The 17,773-nt window shown below is 44.2% G+C and overlaps 1 protein-coding gene across 1 annotated transcript; it reads right to left on the bottom strand.

The window, feature by feature from the left end:
• Positions 1–548: 548 nt before the first annotated feature.
• Positions 549–16,580, bottom strand: LAMP5 (lysosomal associated membrane protein family member 5). The gene is made up of 6 exons (XM_059407911.1): positions 16,173–16,580; positions 15,465–15,637; positions 14,960–15,091; positions 14,730–14,835; positions 13,126–13,314; positions 549–1,409 (listed from the first exon to the last, which is right to left on the bottom strand). Exons 1-6 carry the CDS (start codon positions 16,234–16,236, stop codon positions 1,231–1,233), a joined length of 843 nt encoding a protein of 280 aa, XP_059263894.1. The 5' UTR covers positions 16,237–16,580; the 3' UTR covers positions 549–1,230.
• Positions 16,581–17,773: the final 1,193 nt, after the last annotated feature.

Raw genomic sequence — 17,773 nt, forward strand, 5'->3', positions numbered from 1 at the left:
ATGCTCCTCTCAACAGTTGAGGATTTGGGGAGATGAACTCATGAGTTGCCTCTCATGTAAGAGATCGTATGGGGGTTGGGGAGATTCCCATCCTTAACATCAGAGGAAAGGATTTCCCCTCTCCTGACTCAAATTTTTCAGAAAAATGATTATTTAGAAAGTGAATGAAATTTAAAATTTGCACATGTCTCTGGGAAGTTCCAGCAAGTTCTATTTTACTTCAAACACAACTCAACCTAGGCTCCTGTGTTCAGACCAGCTTTTTCATCTGAAGTGAAATGCCAAACTCAAGACCAGAAAGCACAAGAAGCCTTGTTAGACCAGTCGTTCAAGAAGGGCCATTATTAAAACTGTTTGCCAAAATAAATCCATGGGTTTTTTTTTTAACCTGAAAAAACAACCTCCCTCTTTTAGCTTCCCTGCCCTTTCTTTGCTTTCCTCTTTCAGAAATGAAAGCCCATCTTCACCAAACCCCTCACTTCTCCGGGTGCCAAAGAAACCATGTTAGAAACCATGTTGTCTTCTTGTTTCAAAAAAGCAGCCACATGTTAGACAGTAGTGTGTTTTAATTCATTTTGAAAAACAAACTCACACGATTGATTCTTCAGGTCCCCTTACTTGGACCTGACATACTAGAGCCCAAACAACTTTGCATAGTTACATTAAATGGGGTCTGTGCTGCAAAGTCACTGGGTGCAGGTAGCAGTGAAACATTCCCAAGACAATCACTAGACATGCAGAATGCCAGCCAGAAGCATGGATCACTTTCAGGGATCTTGCCGTAGGGAGCATGAGGCTGTATTTTGTGTGCTGTATAAGGTAGGCCAAGGGAGCAAAGCACCCCCTATTTCTCTGAACCTAAAGGGGTGTCTTTCCAAAAGAAGTGTCTTTTCATCATTAAACTTCAGAGCAAGATACTCCTCTGAGTTGTATGTGTTGCTTCTTGGAGACAGAAAGCCAAGCCACCATGAGCGTGAAAGCTGGCTGACCCCTCCCTCCTCATTCCCCAGTGTGGAGAGAAGATCTGCCATTCATCCCATGAATCCGAAAGAATCCCTCCCACCATCCCTGGGTTTAAGCATGGATGCAGGCCAAGCAAGCCTTGGACACCCAGGCCTGTTGCATTGTAGCTATGTTGGTGTATCCCATGTACAAGGTGGAAAAGTGCTTTGTTTCTTTACCTGATCCAGCTGGGGGAGGGGGTCTCCGGGGCTGCCTGCCTAATGGCCCCTAGCCCATGTGCTTATATTGGGATCGATCCCTAGGGATCTGCACCTGGTTGGCCGTCATTTTGTGGTGGATGTGGTAAATTGCCAGTGTTACCACAATGACGAGGCCTAAGATGAGTCCCAAAATCAGGGGCAAGGTTTCCTCCAACTGTTCTCGCTCATCCACCGGGCACTTATGCTCTGAAATGGGAAAGAAGAAGAAAGTGATCAGCTTCAGTCAAGATCTTTTTAATCACAAGTCCTCCTCTCAAAGCTAAAATCCTTTTTAGTTGGAAGTGGAGGTGAAAAGATTTCTCGACGAACATTTGGGGAGAACTTTTACTTAGACATAATGTTTCTCTGACCAATGATAAGGATGTACCACTTAATATTTCTGCACACTGTAAAATTAAAAGGCATCAATTAAATAAGGCAACATTCAGTCACTGGATTCCTGGCAGGTGCCAGTGAAACACCCAGATGATTGATTTGCACTTTCAGAGCTTCAGCGTTAAACACAAACTCCATTTTTATTGCTGGCTTAATTTTTTGACTTTTTATTGAAGTGTGTGTACACATAGAGAATTGCACACAATATACAGCTTTCAAACAGACTGAAAATAACGAGTGTTCATAATGATGTGAAGGCACTGGAACTCTTATACCTCCTTGGTGGAAGATGCTACAGCTACTTCTAGGAGCTTCTAGTCAAGGGAAATGTACACCTACGTTATAACCCAGAGTTCTAATCCTATTTACCTAAGAATAATGAAAACATATGTACACAAAAAGACTTGAGCACAAATGCTGATGGACACTTTATTCACAATAATCTAAAATGGAAACAACCCAAATGTCCATCAAGGTGGAATGGAAAAACAGACCCGTCTATTCATACAATGGAATATTAATCAATAATAAAAAGGCATGAGCTATGGCTATACTTAACACAATGGAGGAATCTCAAAAACATTATATTGAGTGAAAACTCTAAGACACATACTCTAAGAGCACATACTGTACGATTCCATTTATGTGAAGTTCAAGAACAGGTAAGTCTATGGTGATTGAAATCAGAAAAGTATTTACGTATGGGGAACAGGAAAGGGAACTTGTGGGTATGAAGGAAATACCCTATAGTTTGATCTAGGTAAGGGTTACATGGTTGCAAGCTGAGGTAAAAATGCATCAAGCTAAATACTTCAGATTTGTTCATTTTAGTATATGTAACTTATACTACAATTTTAACAAAAGAAAGTGCAGAAGTTGATGGATTTTCACAAGTGAACATCCCATGTAACCAGCACTTAGATCAGGAAAGAAAATGTTACCAGCACATTCCCAAGACAATCACTAGACATGCAGAATGCCAGCCAGAAGCATGGATCACTTTCAGGGATCTTGCCGTAGGGAGCATGAGGCTGTATTTTGTGTGCTGTATAAGGTAGGCCAAGGGAGCAAAGCACCCCCTATTTCTCTGAACCTAAAGGGATGTCTGATTCCATGTTACACCCTTACCCTCAAGACAGTTTAATAACCCTATGCTTCCGTTTTTACCTAGAACCAGAAAAGCAATTTTGGAGAAACCTGGGGATCACACAGTTTGTAGATCAGAGCAAAACTGCATTCTTAGAGGGAAACCTAAGTCAGCTGACTCTTGATTTCAGCTCAGGTCCTGATCTGAGGGGCCTGGGATCGAGCCCCATGTCAGGCTCTGTGCTCAGTAAGGAGTCTGCTTGAGGATTTTCTCTCTCCCTCTGCCTCTGCCCCACCCCCCACTATCTAAAATAAATAAATAAAATCTTAAAAAAAAAAAAAAAAAAAAGCTTATTCCTAGAAACCAGGAGACATTTGCTCAGGTGCCTTTGCTCCTTCTGGGTAACTGGTCGCCTTTTCCCTGAACTTATAAGCCACAATTAGAGGAAATAGGCTTTGATTTCTCTTCATAAAGACCAAGTTTTTAAGTCAGGGTGACATAGTAAACATTTATTGAGCACCAACTGTGTGCCAGGCTGCTCCAGAATCCACGTTGATACAGTCCTTCCTCCCACTCTCCTCAGCCCAGCAGAAAGGAGTCTAAGGTAAGAACCTCAGGAATCTTTTCTATTCAGTAGAACCTAGAAGACTGCAGGCAAACATACAACTTTGGAAAAGCTGTATACTTCACATGCTTGGTTTCTAAATTAACTTCCAGTTCTAAGAACAAAGATTGATTCATTTAATCCCCCTGGCAACCCTATGAGATAAATAGTATTGTACCCATTCTACAGATAGGGTGGAGTGAGGCTAAGTCATTTGCCCAGGGGAAATGAAGCCCCAATCTGAATTCCAACAGCCTAACCCAACAGCACAGCAGGATGGCACTTAGCTGAAAGGAGCTGGGGGGAGAGTTGGGGTCAGGTCCGTAGCAAACCTGAGCTACTGGCATGTAAAGGCTACAGAATCACAGGGTGGGCAGGAAGGAGGGCTTCTGGGCTCCATGGCTCTACATACTGCTCACCTAGGTATGTTCAGTTTCTGAGAATTCAGTGGGGGTACGTATTTAGTACTAAGAGGTAGGAGGGTACTTTTGGAGGGGATGGGTAAGTTGATTTTTCTGGACGGTAGTGATGGCTTCATAGGTGTATTCTGAAGTCAATTTTTTTTTTAAGATTTTATTTATTTGACAGAGATCACAAGTAGGCAGAAGGGCAGGCAGAGAGAGAGGGAGAAGCAGGCTCTCTGCTGAGCAGAGAGCCCAATGTGGGGCTCCATCCCAGGACCCTGGGATCATGACCTAAGCCGAAGGCAAAGGCTTAACCCACTGAGCCACCCACGTGCCCTCTGAAGTCAATTTTTATCATATCATACATTTATGTATGTGTGGCTTATTACATTTCAATTATAACCTGAATAAAACTATTTAAATAAATAAGTAAACATATACATACATGCATTCCCCAACTGAAAAAAAAAAGATATTTTTACAAAGAAGATTTTTAAAAAGACATTTTGGCAAATTCAGGGAAATGTTAAGGACCCATTATTAGCACTGAACTGAACCTTTCTCTATTGCAACCAGAGGACTAAAAAGAATTAGTAGGGAATTCTCTTTTTCACTATTTAGTTCAGCTCTAATGAGTCCCACACTTTGGGCATCAGCCTGCTGTCCAATATACCCATTTCTCCAGGGAAAAATCTAGCTGTCATTATAAGGTGTACCAGAGACAGCTATGGGCCCAGAACTCCATACCCAGAAGACTGATTTTTTCCCCATGATACCATATTGCCTCTTTAAAGAGAAAAATGAGTAGAAATGGGGTTTCCTGGTGCAGGGATTTTGTTAACAACAAAGGCTATTTGTTTTCCTCATAACAACTGTTGCCTGTGTAATGTTAATGTAGACTGTGGCTTTCTTCATTTTCTATGTGCTCCTTGCAAACTTAACACCCTGACATTCATAATGTACCCCTTTCAAGCACACTTGAGCTTATGCTAATGTGGAAAATTTGGGAAAGCACCTAGGTCACCTAAGGATGGGGTCTGGTTGCCAGGAGAACTAACCTTTTGATCAGACAGTTGGAAATTCCATCCCACTCCCTTGATTTACAGGAAGGAGAAAGTGCCTGGAGATGGGGTTCAACTACCAATGGACAGTGATTTAATCACTCGTGCCTATGGAATTCTCAATAAAACCCCAAAGGATGGGATTCAGAGAGCTTCTGGTCGGTGAACACTTGGAGATTTGGGCAGAGTGGTGGGCTTGGAAAGAGCATGGAAGCTCCACCCTCTTTCCCAATGCCTTCCCCTATGTGTCTCTTACAACAGCCGTTCCTGAGTTCTATCCTTTTATAAGAAACCAGTAATCTAGTGAGTAAAATGTTTCTCTGAGTTCTGTGTGCCTCTCTAGAATTCAAGGAGAAGGTCATGGAAACCTCCAAAAGCAAGGTGATCAGAAGTCCAGGTGATAACCTGGACTTGGAGTTTGTGTGTGAAGTGGGGGCGGGGAGCAGTCTTGTAGGAAGGAGCCCTTAACCAGTGGTATTTATGGTATCTCTAGAGAGACAGTGTCAGCAGTAAGTTGAACTGCAGAACACCCAGATGCTGTCAGAGAATTTCTTAGTGGTTGGAAAAAACACCCGCACGTCAGAACTGGTGTATGAATCATACTGCCCAAAGTATTATCTTTAAATGGATAATAACTTTGGTATAGTAACGGGGGGAATGACATCCCATATCCCATCCTTTAAGGAAGGCACTGGAGAAAAGCATAATGTATTCTGACAAAGAATATTATGGTTAAAAAACTATTGTGATTGACTTCTTTTTTTGGTTTTGGTTTTTGTTTTGTTTTAATTTTTAATTTTGTTTTAATTCTAGTATAGTTAATATACAGTGTTATATTAGTTTCAGGCGTACAACAGAGTGACTCAACAACTCTATATATTACTAAGTGTTCATCGTGACAAGTGCACTCCTTAATCCCTGTCACCCAGCCCCCCACCCACCTCTCCTCCAGTAATCATCAGTTTGTTCTCTATAGTTAAGAGTCTGGTCTTTTGGTTTTTTCTTTCTTTGTTTGTATTTTCTTAAATTCCACGTATGAGTGAAATTGTATGCTATTTGTCTTTCTCTGACTTATTTCACTTAGCCTTATAATTGTGGTTTACTTCTTAAGAAATATTTTTGGTTGTCTTAGGAAAAACCTGAACTAAACACACCACAGAAAGGGGTATATAAAGGGAGTATTAAACTATAATAATAATAATCATGGGAAAATAATAAATAATAATAATTTTAATAATCATGAGATAATCATGGGAAATAATAATTATTATTATTATATTTATTATATATAATTACATTAATATAATTATATTTATTATATATATAACTAATAATAATTATTATTATCATCATCATGGGAAATAAGGGGATTCCATGGGGTCCCCTTAAAAACAATAATAATAATCATGGGGGGGGATGTCAAAAATTATCATGAAAAATACTGAATCCCCATCTTCAGCCACCCATATCTACTAGGTTGTCAAATAAGGGGGAATTCATGAGTCTGCCATCCCTTATCCACCATTCCAAAACCCACAGAGCTCTGGAAGCTCAAAGTTCTCTGTATTACTCATTTGGCAGCAACACTGGACTTGAACCAATGTCATGATGTTCATGATTCTCATTGTACTTAGAAAGAAGTTTCACCAGTTTCTCCAGAGGGAAGAGAGAATAATAATATAACTGATTGCAGGGCATGCCTGGACTCTTCAGGGCTTTTCCGTAATATATGGACAATAATATAATATCGTCTTCCTAAAATCCAAAGTCCTGAACTCATCTATCCCCCCAGGGGTTCTAAATGAGAGGCTGTGAGCCCATAGATCATAGATCACACTCTCCACGTTCAGGCTCAAGCTAATGTTTTCAAACTCTGCTTCTGACCCAGAGAGGGGAAAAATGTTTTACACTTGAACTCAGAACACAGGTATATACACATAACTAAAACCAGAGCTTCACAAAACAATACATCTCCTGACATTGTACATCTAAAAATTTCTCCATGCCAGTCTATTCTCTTTTACTTATAACGGTACTGGCCATGACCCACTAAGACAGGAGGTGCCACCTTTTTTATACCAGTAATGATGAAACCATCACCCTTTTTCAGAATCCTGCTTACAAATGCAGAACCACATAGGACTACAAAGGAAACAGATACACTGAAATTCAGCTATCAAAATATCTTGGTTGGGAGAAAGTCATGTGTGTAATCCTTTATAAGTACACACACTGACTGGGATAAAGTAATGAGAAATAATGAGTAATGAGGAGTATCAAAGTAAATGCAAAGTAGTGAGAAGCATCACTGTCACTTTGCAAGGTCTGCACCCATGAATGTGGGATTAAAAATACCTATGATTTCTCTTGGTGACAAGGTTACCACTATTTATTAATTATTAAGTAATTATTACCACTAATATTACTACAAGTTGTTATTTTCATTTATAATTGAAAGGGATATTAAAAGTTAAAAATTGGTAAAATAAAGATGCAATTTTTTCCCATTAAAATACACACACTCCAGAGTATTATCCACAGCCCCTATGGAATCCAGGATTAAGATTCTGTGCAATTCCTTCTAAAACAAGGAAGGCCCTAGATCTCTGCCTGGGAGAAGAATATTCTTTGGCTTTGCCTACACTGAATCTGGCTTTGCATGCTCAGAGGCCCTTAACTCCCGGTTCATCTCCACAGGGTTTGGGGTCCCTCATGCCTCTGCCCTGGCTGGGCTCAGGGCCCTAGAATGGCTTATTGCTGGAAAAGACAAGAACCAGTCTAGTCTAGTCATGGGAAAGAACCAGATGAAGACAGAACAGACAGCAGAGGGTAATCTGTTGCCAGTTGTCAGTGGCCAAATAAGATTCCCTCAATCATAAATCTAATGCCCCCACTAAAATCCTGATTCATCTTAGGTTCTGTTATTTAGTCCATGTTTTTATTTATTTATTTATATACTTACTTATTTATTATTCATTTATTTGTTTGATGACCACCATTTTTTGTGTGTTGGATGGTTTGATGACCATCTCAATGTTGTATTTACTCCCAGAGGCTGTCCAACTCCCAAAACTCTTCACTGCATCCTAAATGGACAGCACCGAGATGGGCAGTGGGCAAAACAGCAAGCTGCCTGCTTTTTCAAGCTCTGTTAACAGCACAGACCGTTCCTGTTCGAGGAAAGGACAAATCTTTTCCTGGCTGGGCTTCCTCCACACTGACAGGGCAGCTGGAGGGAGGGGCTTACCCCTCTTCCCATTTTCTCTGGACTGGCTCTAGACTCCCGTAACCTCAGCAAAATGTATTTTGTAAACTGAGAGACTGTTAGCATGAGTACCCGAGGCTGAAGACAAGCAGATCCTCTCACCAAGATGTAAGCACTAGCAATAAAAAAAAAAAAAAAAAGATAATAAAAGCAATTATTGAGAGATGCTACTGTGCATGAGGCATATGGCATGGCAGGATAAGCTCATATATCCCAGTACCTAGGTGCAGCAGACCTAGATAGTGTCTTATTGTCTTGACATTCACTAGTCCCACATATTCCAGCAGGTTTTGCCTACAGGGCAGGTTAGAAGTCTAAGAAAGTCTACACCGCTCCCCAACCCCAGCAGCCATCAATGATGGATGGGAGTCGGTGAGTAAGTGCCATTTTCCCACTATCTCAGGCCAGATAGTCAGAGGTAGGTTCTACACTCCCAGAGATTCCAGCTGTGTAAGTCCCAGCAGCCACAGTGGACACCTGCTCGTTAATGCTCCTGTTACTGGTAGTCTTGCCTTCCTATCTCACCTCCCCAGCGTCCTATCAGTGCTCTCTAGAATCACCTCCTAAATAAACCACTTGCACTTACATACTTGCATGGGATCTGCTCTTAGGAGAACCCAGCTTGAAACACTGTGTTCCAGGACAGCACCAGGAATATTGAATTCTACAAATGGCTCAGCTCCAAGGCCCCACATGAGGGCTTCACATCCCAGCCCTCGACATAGTTCTTAGCAGTACTTAACAGGATTATCTCCCCCTCGATGCTTACCCAGGAGATCCTGAGGAACAACCACCCAGGGTGACCCAGATTGGGGCTGGTAGATGCTAAGTAAGCCACAGGTCTATACAAGGCTCTGAATCATCATCAGCTAAACCTTCCTGCACTTGAGGTGAGATGTGACAGCTAGCCACAGGGGGCTCTACTAGGGACTGGTGTACAGAGCAAGGTAAGGCCTGTTCATTACCGCTAAAACACAGATCTGGGTAAAATAGAGATCAGGTGGCATCTCCCAATCACACTGTTAGGAATACTAATAAAAAACTCACAAATTCAGGCGACCTGACACCCTTCGTAAAGGCGCCTCCCACGTTCATGTTTTATTATAGCTGCTCAGCGGGAGGAGCTGAAACTCTGAGAGGATAAGAGCACAGGATCTGATCCCCAAAGCAGGCTCTTGCCCCAGCCCCAGCAGCCACCAGGAGGGCGGACTTCCCTAAGAACCTCACTTCTCTGAGCCTCGGTTTCTCTGCAGTAATCTGGGATCTCAGCGCCTTCTTTACAGGTTGGTTGGTTAGTTTGCTTATTTCTCCCCCTTGAGAACTGAAAAGGGACCAGCCTCTCTGTGGTCACTTTTAAATGCCTGTTAAACCCGAATCTTTCTTAAAGGGGAACAGAGACACCCTCTGCGTTCTGTATGTGATTATATTAATCACATAATCTTCTGTGATTATGCATACGTAAAATTTGCCTTTCATTCAAGCCATTACAATTCTCGGGCTGATTTTTTTGCCTGTCAGTGTGGCATTCCTCATCCCAGCCCAGCCAGAAATCTTCTAGGGCGCTCAGAGGGACGCACTACAGGGACTTCACTGTGGAAGGACACGTTAATCGACCCCAACTGCGAAGCAGGAGGTGCCTTGAACTACAGGCTGATCGTTGTCCATGAAAGTGTGTTGGTTACAGAAATGAGCCAAAGTAGCCTCTGTGTATTGGCCCCTAGGTGGTTCATTCCTTCACTGCAGGCTGAGACCATTAGTTCGAAAGCCTGCCATGCCCAGCTCAAATTTTTACACATCTAGCTATTTAAAAACCAGCCCAAACAAACACATCTTCAGCTACTTGGAGCCTGCCTGCTTTGCATACCAAACCTCCTCACCCACCAGGTGTTACCTAATTGATAAGCGAGGGCCTTACAGGTGTTAAGACCTTAGCTTCCACTGCCCCTCAGAGCTCTCAGACCCAGAGACTCCTTACCATGCTGCTGAGCCATATCACCTAGACACATATGCCCCCATCCCCCCCAGAATGTCTTTTGCCCTCCTCCCCTTCCAGATGGTGGTCCCCATACATCTCCCTCTGGACAGTCTCATGCTCTGAGCAGCTTCCCCCTCATGCAAACCTGTCCAAGTACCACCAAATCAAACTTGTATGTTACTGCCTCTCCTTGATCAGCTCAAGGTCCCTCAAACCCCCTACAGTATTCCAAAGATCAGCAACATCCCCAGGGAGCTTGCTAGAAATGGAGCACCTTGGGCCCCGCCCCCAGACCTACTGAACCAGACTTGGCATGGTAACAAGATCACCACAGTTGTGCACAATGCAGCGGAAGATCTGTGTGCACACTGCAGCTGGAGACATGCTGGTCTAAGAGAGCTCTGTTGAGGATCAGGGTTGTAGCCAAGCTCAAAGCACTAAAGGGATTTATGGGATAGAGATGTCAACTTCTACTGGAGCTGCTTTCAGCCCCATGGGTATCCAGTAATCCATTTCACTGACCCTTCCTTGTTTTTCTTAGAGTCTATTAAGCAGGCAGGTGTGAAATTTCAGACTGTCAGTATGGCCCCCTTACACAGAGAATTAAGTACTTCATTGGAAACGCTTTGGCTGTAGGTCCTGCGCACACCTGCCAGCCACAGGCACAGACCCCTACAGTGAGCGTGCACACGGATGACCAGATACTGCCGCCTCCCTCACTGGGGTAGGGGCAACACATCAGAGCCTCCTGAGCTTCTATTCTGGGAAAGGGGAGGGGCAAGTGCCAAGTCCCAAAATAGCACCCCAAAAGGAATGCCTTGTATTCTACCAAATCAAATAAAATGATCTCTTACAAAACACAGTGGGGGGCAGGTGCTGAGAGGCACAGATGGGAGGAGCGGAAAAACAAAAGTGCCCCTGCCACACAAAGGCACAGGGATCCAGTGACTGATTCTGAATGAGGCTTGCCTCCTCCCAGGAGCAGGATCTTTGAGCCCCAGGGCACCCTACGGGAGGGGACATCCTAATTATTACCCAGAAAAGCCTGAGTGAGAAAAGTACAATTGGCTGGTGCTTAATATATCTGTATTTTAGAAAGTTCTATATGCTTACAAACTCTTGAAGTCTACCCAGCAACCGTGCCACTCCAGGACGGGGAAGTGGATAAAAACTCTTTTTCAAACAAAAGATGCCCATTAAGGCCATGCCGTGAACTTCACTGATGTTCAGGAAAATGCTTCTGGCCCTTACTCAGTACCCATTTATTTTCACTTTGCAGAGGATCCCACACATCAATAAGATTTGGTTTCTCAGTTCGCAAATGACTGTAAGAATCAATATGGAAATAAGGGAGAATGAGTGAAAGTGAGGCTGTGGGAAGGACCTAAAGGCAGCCATCATAGCACTAGTAGCACCAAAAAGTAAGGACATGCCTGCGAACAGCTAACCATTTGTTTGTTTACAAAGAGTAAATAGAGACTATACAAAGGCCCCTTATAAACTCACAAGTATCTATCAGAGGGACCATGGGGACTGATTCTACACAGTCCTAAATGTGCCTCCTGAATTCCTGGTCAGCAGTAATCAATTACATGTTCAATTACATTTAATTATAATTAATATTTTCAGCCTAAGAAAGACACTGTTACATTTTAAAAATACTTCTATAATCAGATTTTTTTTAATGCAATGGTTTTGATACTCAGAGTTTAGTTTCACTTTTTCTGGAAGAGCCATTAAAATGGATCTCTTCCCTAAGTGTGTGGAAGTAAGTGTTGCACCGACTTAGGAAATATATTAAATTCTGCTTCATCTGACATTCAAGATTTGGAAATTTCTGTTAATCGTGTCCATGGCTTCAGAATATCAATTCGGCCAGATTCCCCTGGGCATCTACAGTGTGCCAAATGCTGTATTAGGTGGTAAAAATACAAAAATAAAGAAAGAAGTTGGGTCTTCTGTCAAAGACTATTTAACTTAAGAATGCCCAAGAGGTCCTTAATCATCCTGGTAGAGGTGCCAGTAGATTGTATTCAGTACACTTTGAGTTGGGAGGGGAATTTTATGAAAGCTGGATTCCCCGGGAAATGATTTAATGATTTGTGTATGATACAGATGGGGATTCCCTGATATTCTGTATATACCAATGGTTGTATTCACCTGGGGACCCCCAGCCCAAAGGAAGGTATCTATAAAGCAACCAGAATCTCTCCCCAGTTCTTAATGACCTTCTCCAGACAAGAAAGAACAAATGAATTTAAAATTTTACTTACCCTGCATTTGCCCAGTGTAAATATGTGCTAGATTCAGATAAGCTACAGAAATGTGCCCACCTCTAGAGGGCTGCAGAGAATCAAGAGAATGTGGACATCCTGAACCTGCCCACCTATATCCTGCCTGACCCACTTACAGAGACCAGCACAGACTGAGAAGAAGCCCTTCTCCACACCCCAGAAGGAAAAGATCAGGAACCCTCCCTTCCCAGAGCCTCAACGGGTTCCTCCCCACAAGGGTGAGTGTTGGAGTAGCACAGGTCTTCCTGAGTCTCTCTGTCTCTCTGTGACGTGTGCAAGCATGTGCAAGGACACGCGTGCACACCTGCACACACATCATCGACTACATTCTAGCCACACGAAAAAAGACTGGTAAAACCTACAGCTGAAGGTGCCTGAAATAACATGGAGAAACTGAGGCCTCCAGAAGCAGAGGACCTTTTGCAATCCAAGGCTCACTACAGAAGTACTTGAGATTTTAGCTGCTTTTTCATTGGGAAACTTGCATCAAAATTATATACAGGTTTTCCAAATGGACCCTGTTACGTCTCTCTCCATCAGGGTTCCTCTTTGGTAAAGGATGGGAGGAAAGAAAAGATAATGACATAAAGAAAGGGATGGAGGGAGCAGGGAAGGGAAAATGAGAGAAGAAGGAATGGAGAGAAGGAGGAAAGGAGAAGAAGCCATCGAAGGAAGTTGATACCGTTCCTAAAATATTATAGCGAAAGGAAGTGTCCTGTCAGCCTAAAGAAAATACAAGCAGTAACAGCCTGGGACCCCCACAGGTCCCTTTCCCCATGATGTCAGCCTTCCCTTGGCTCCAGCCTTCTCCTCCCACTGCAATCCCCACCAACCTACCTTCACTGAAGACAAAATCAGAGATGATGTCGAAAGGCTGGATGTGGACTGCGGACAGAATCATGGTGACTGTCTTCTGTGGATCACTGGAGGCTAGTGAAATGGATTGCTGAGCTTGACACTCATAGGACTTCCCAGCTGGGGTGACCAAGGCAGAGAGGCGATGGGAGTTGGCTGTGTGCTTCCCAGCTGCAGGGAAGACCCAGAGCAAATGTGAGGACCCGCTTCCTGGCAGAATCCTAACCTCCTAATCTCCTGTGCCAGAGAGCTGGCTCCTGATTCTCAGCTCCAGTCACCATTCTAATCCTCTGTGTTGCCTTGCAGGGGCTGGGACTCTGCTAGAAAATCAAGTGGTGACAAAGGACAAGTACACCCATTGTTTCATGAGCTCCTTAAACACTGATTAGAAATTTTTTGTCTGGAAGAGGAGAGTGGTACCTAAACATCCAACCATTTTTTTTTTTTAACTATATAAACCCTGACAATGGAAATTCCAAAGAAAGAGTGACTTGATCTTTCACATTTCACACTGATCCACACTGAATAAAATATCTTCCTAAACAAAGCAGGTCTAATTGCTGGTGCACTGGGCAGATGTCTTGGTACACACATATACTCTTTGGAGGTCTGCCCCCTTTTTCTCTTTTTCTGGCACATGTTTGTGGATTTTGTTTTGTTTTTTTTCTCTTTTCCAATTTTTTTTTCCAGTGGTGGGAGAAGGCATCTACTGTATTTGGGGGAAGTATTTGAATTGATGAAGAAAAGAAAATGCTTTTTACTATAATGATTAAAACAGGTAGAAAGGGAGAAATGACATGAACATTCTTTCATGTGCTCAATAAAAATCTTTTCCCAACCTAGATGCCCAGGTGATGGAAGGCCTTACTAGGATATTAGACAGTTTATTAAATAAATAAATAAGTTAGGTAATTAATTAATTCAGGTGTGGTCTTTGATGGTGCCTGCACATGGGAACTTTATTTGGCGAATGGCTGTTGTTCTTGCCACGATATTTTTGGAGGATCTGGGTGCGTTGTGGGAGTGATGGGAAGGAAAAGCTAATAAATTAGGACACGTTCAGAATCTGCTCTGGGGTGGCTGCAGTCCATGACGGAAGATGGAGTGTGAGCCCTGGGGACAGGAGCAGAAAAAGATACTGGAGGCTATCAAATCCTGAGCAAGAGAAGCCACACGGACCCTTTCAAGTTTCCCCGCATGAGAAGAAAAACCAGGGTGCAGGAAAAAAAACCCAGCTCTGCCCTTCTCCGTGCTCCTTTAAAGGACAAAACATAAGAGATCGTCCTGAAGCAGCCAGGAGATCACAGGCTCTCCAGAGAAGGCTCATCCAGGATCAAGCTATGGGTGACTGGGTGATGGGCTGGTCCTTGGTTCCTTGCGCATGTACAAGGCCTAAGGCCCAGGGCACAGACGCACTGGTGCTCTAGCTTTCCTCTACGTTGGCGAGAAAGCCCAGGGCGGACGTGGCCTGGGAGTGCAGAGTAAGGATCAGTTTCCATAAAATTTCCGAATCTCTCCAGGGCTGTGCTCTCTGCAGTGTCCGCGGTCTCCCCGTCTCCCTTCCCAGCTCTGAGACCTCTACTCACCACTGACTGCGTCTTTAAAATGGGTCTTCTCCGAAGAGTCGTAGACAAACTGGACCTTGCTCAATCTCCACGTCGCCTCGGGTCCCTTGGACGCGTTGTGACTTTCCTGCCGAGCGGGGGAGGAGCGCGTCACTCGCCCCCACGGCTGCTCCGTGAGGAAACCGAGAGGCGGTCCCCGCCGACACCCACCCCCAGGCAGCACTGCCTCTGAGCGCCCCGCTCCGGGTTACCTTCACAAACAGCATTTTGAGCGCATAGGCGCGATCCACCCAGAACACCTGCAGCTCGGATTCGTTGTGGCCACAGCGGCCCTTCACCTCCGCTCCCCGGGTCAGTGAGATATCGGCCTGTTCCGTGATCAGCTGGGAACACAGACGCCCCGCACCCCCTCAGAGAGCCCGGCCTCCGTGGGGCTGTAAAGGGCAGTGCGTCCAAACTCGGGGTTGCACGCCTGGGCGCTCCTTTGCGCGCGCGCTCCCAGGTCCGGGAACATGCGGTTAGATGCTCTACGTGCAGACCCGGCCGTTAGGGAAGCAGAGAAAGGGGGTTTACTTTCAAAGCAGGCAGGGTGAGCAGAAGGCGTTACAAGCCGGAACCCCCATGCAGCATTCGGGAACAGCCTGCAGGGGCGCAGAGGGGAAAGGCGGGCGACCCAGGTCTTCACGGGGCCTTGAGGGAGGGTGCCCTTCGCCCCTGGAGCCCTAGGAGCAAGCCGGGAGGGAAAAGGTTCCTTACATCGACATAATTGCTGGCCCACACATCATAAGGGACAATAAATTTGGCTGCGAACTCGGCCATGAGACACGTCGTCCCATTTTCCCGCACCACAAATATATCTTTTTCAGGGTTAGTGGAAAGGCCTGAGAGATTTTCCACTTCTTGTTCTGCTGTGATTCGAGCCATTGTATCTGCGGAAACACCCCCCCCCCCAAAATCCTATCGATTCCGGGCTCAGCAAGCCCACGCGTCGCGCGCACAAGGGTGGAAATATCGTGGTCTGCGGGCTTTGGGGTGATAAAGTTCCTTGCCTGCTGCTGTGTGCTCTGCGAGCCGTTTCTCTAACCTAGCGCCGACAATTTTAACTCCACTGCTGCTAATTTATAATAAAAATAAAAATTAAAAAATGTAAAGCCTTACTATTTTGTAAGGCTTTTTTCCTTCGTCTTAGGCTTTTAAACCGAATCTTTCTTGCCAGTGCTCTGACCCCACAAAGCAGGCTCGCATAGCTTTGTGTCTGGGCTGTGCGGTACAGGTGTGTGGCCCTCTGGGGAATTCCCTGCCACTGGCGGGAAGGCCCTCCACCCCCACCCCTCCCAACCCCCAGAAAGAAAATAGCAAAACGTAAGGGACACATTTTGACCTTAAGCTACTGGTTTTACTCTGCCTGTTCTATTCTCAGCAAATAGTGCACCCTGTCCTCGCGGTCTCCTAGACACTACTCACGGAACAGCATCAGGAGAACTCGAAGTCTGTAGACGCTGGGAAAGGCTCTTCCTCTGAGATCCATGCTCGCGGTGCAGAGAATGAGGCCAGATGTGCTGCTGCAGAGGCCGCCCGAGAGGGAATCCCTCAAAGTCGCCGCTGGAGTGAGCCGGGGTGAGCGAGGGGCGGGGGCACCGAGAGGGAGGAGGGAGGGAGCGCGTGTTCCCTGCGCGCTGGCGAATTCTTGGTGGCGGGTGCCGCACCGACCCGTGCAGGCTGAACGCGAGGAGGCTCACTGCGGAGGAACAGAGCGCGAGGTGAGAGAGCTGTCCACGGCTGCGAGTACTGAAAGGGATCCGGTGTGTTGCAGGAGTGATTGTTGTGCCTTAGCTTGCGTAGATAGCCAATGAGATTTTGGGGGGGCTAAAAATTTTCCCTGAGTCTGTTTCCTGTTCTGCAATTGCATCCGCAAAGATGATTCTGTCCGGAGAAACTTAACAACACTCTCAGACTTACTCAATATCCCTACCAGGTACAGTTATTAGGTGGTGTAGATATCACATCCCTGGAGTCCTGGTTTCTGAAAATACATTTGGTTGCTGAAAGAAAATGGGAGAGCACAAATTGTTGCTGCTTCGGGGGAGGAGAAGTAGGCAGAAATAGAGAAGGAAAATGCTATGGCAACAGTTTCTTGCATTTGGAGACATCCCCTTCTCTCCCCTGCTCTCAATGAGCTAATGAGTTTAAAGTTAAATTGACGCCTCCCTAAATGAGGCCGTCAGTCAGTGCAGTAGTCTGGCTTATTTTCTGTTAGTTTTGCTCTCTGACTGCATGAGGGCTAAAAACTCTGGGGTCACCTATTCTCCATATACTGCAACTTTTCGGCCAAGAAGAATGTAAGTGAACAGGAAGGTTGTGAGGGTTCTTTAGAATCTCCTAGGACAGTAATGTTATATAGTTATGTAAACATACACACAAGCAGATACTACTCTACAGCCTCTAATGGGATGAAAAAAACAAATACTACTGGGCTAATTCCTATATTTACATAAAATGGTAGCTTGCTTTTTAAATTTTTTTGCTTTGCAAGTCAGAACGAAGCTTTTCCAACAGTAAGCATGTTGTCCTCATCAATTGTATTGATGTTCAAATATTTTGTGTCTTGCAGGATAAGTGATTATGTGAATAATCGGTAATACAATGTCATAAAATAAATAACATCATATTAAGGGGGAAATTGCAAAGTATTTTCATGTGTATTGCCAAATTTGATTCTCCCTACCACCTTAGAAGGTAGGCAAGGAAAGATATACCTTATTGTGGTTGTACCTTCCCAAAAATGAGGCTCAGAAGATTCAATGACCTTCCCAAATGTCACATGGTTAGTTAGAATTAAAATAGAAAAATCACATGTTTTAACTTCATAGGGATCATCTTCATTTTTCCTTATATAATACTTTGACTACAAAATATACCATATGTTTATTTCCATAAAATCCTTATTCAATGACCAAATGACAAGCTGAAACCCAAATCTCTATTTAGATCAATAGCAATTCAAATTATGAAGTAATATTTAAATTGATACTATATTCTATATCATATTTTTATCTCTGTTATTT

Source organism: Mustela nigripes, chromosome 7 (assembly GCF_022355385.1).
Source record: "Mustela nigripes isolate SB6536 chromosome 7, MUSNIG.SB6536, whole genome shotgun sequence".
NCBI classification, from domain to species: domain Eukaryota; kingdom Metazoa; phylum Chordata; class Mammalia; order Carnivora; family Mustelidae; genus Mustela; species Mustela nigripes.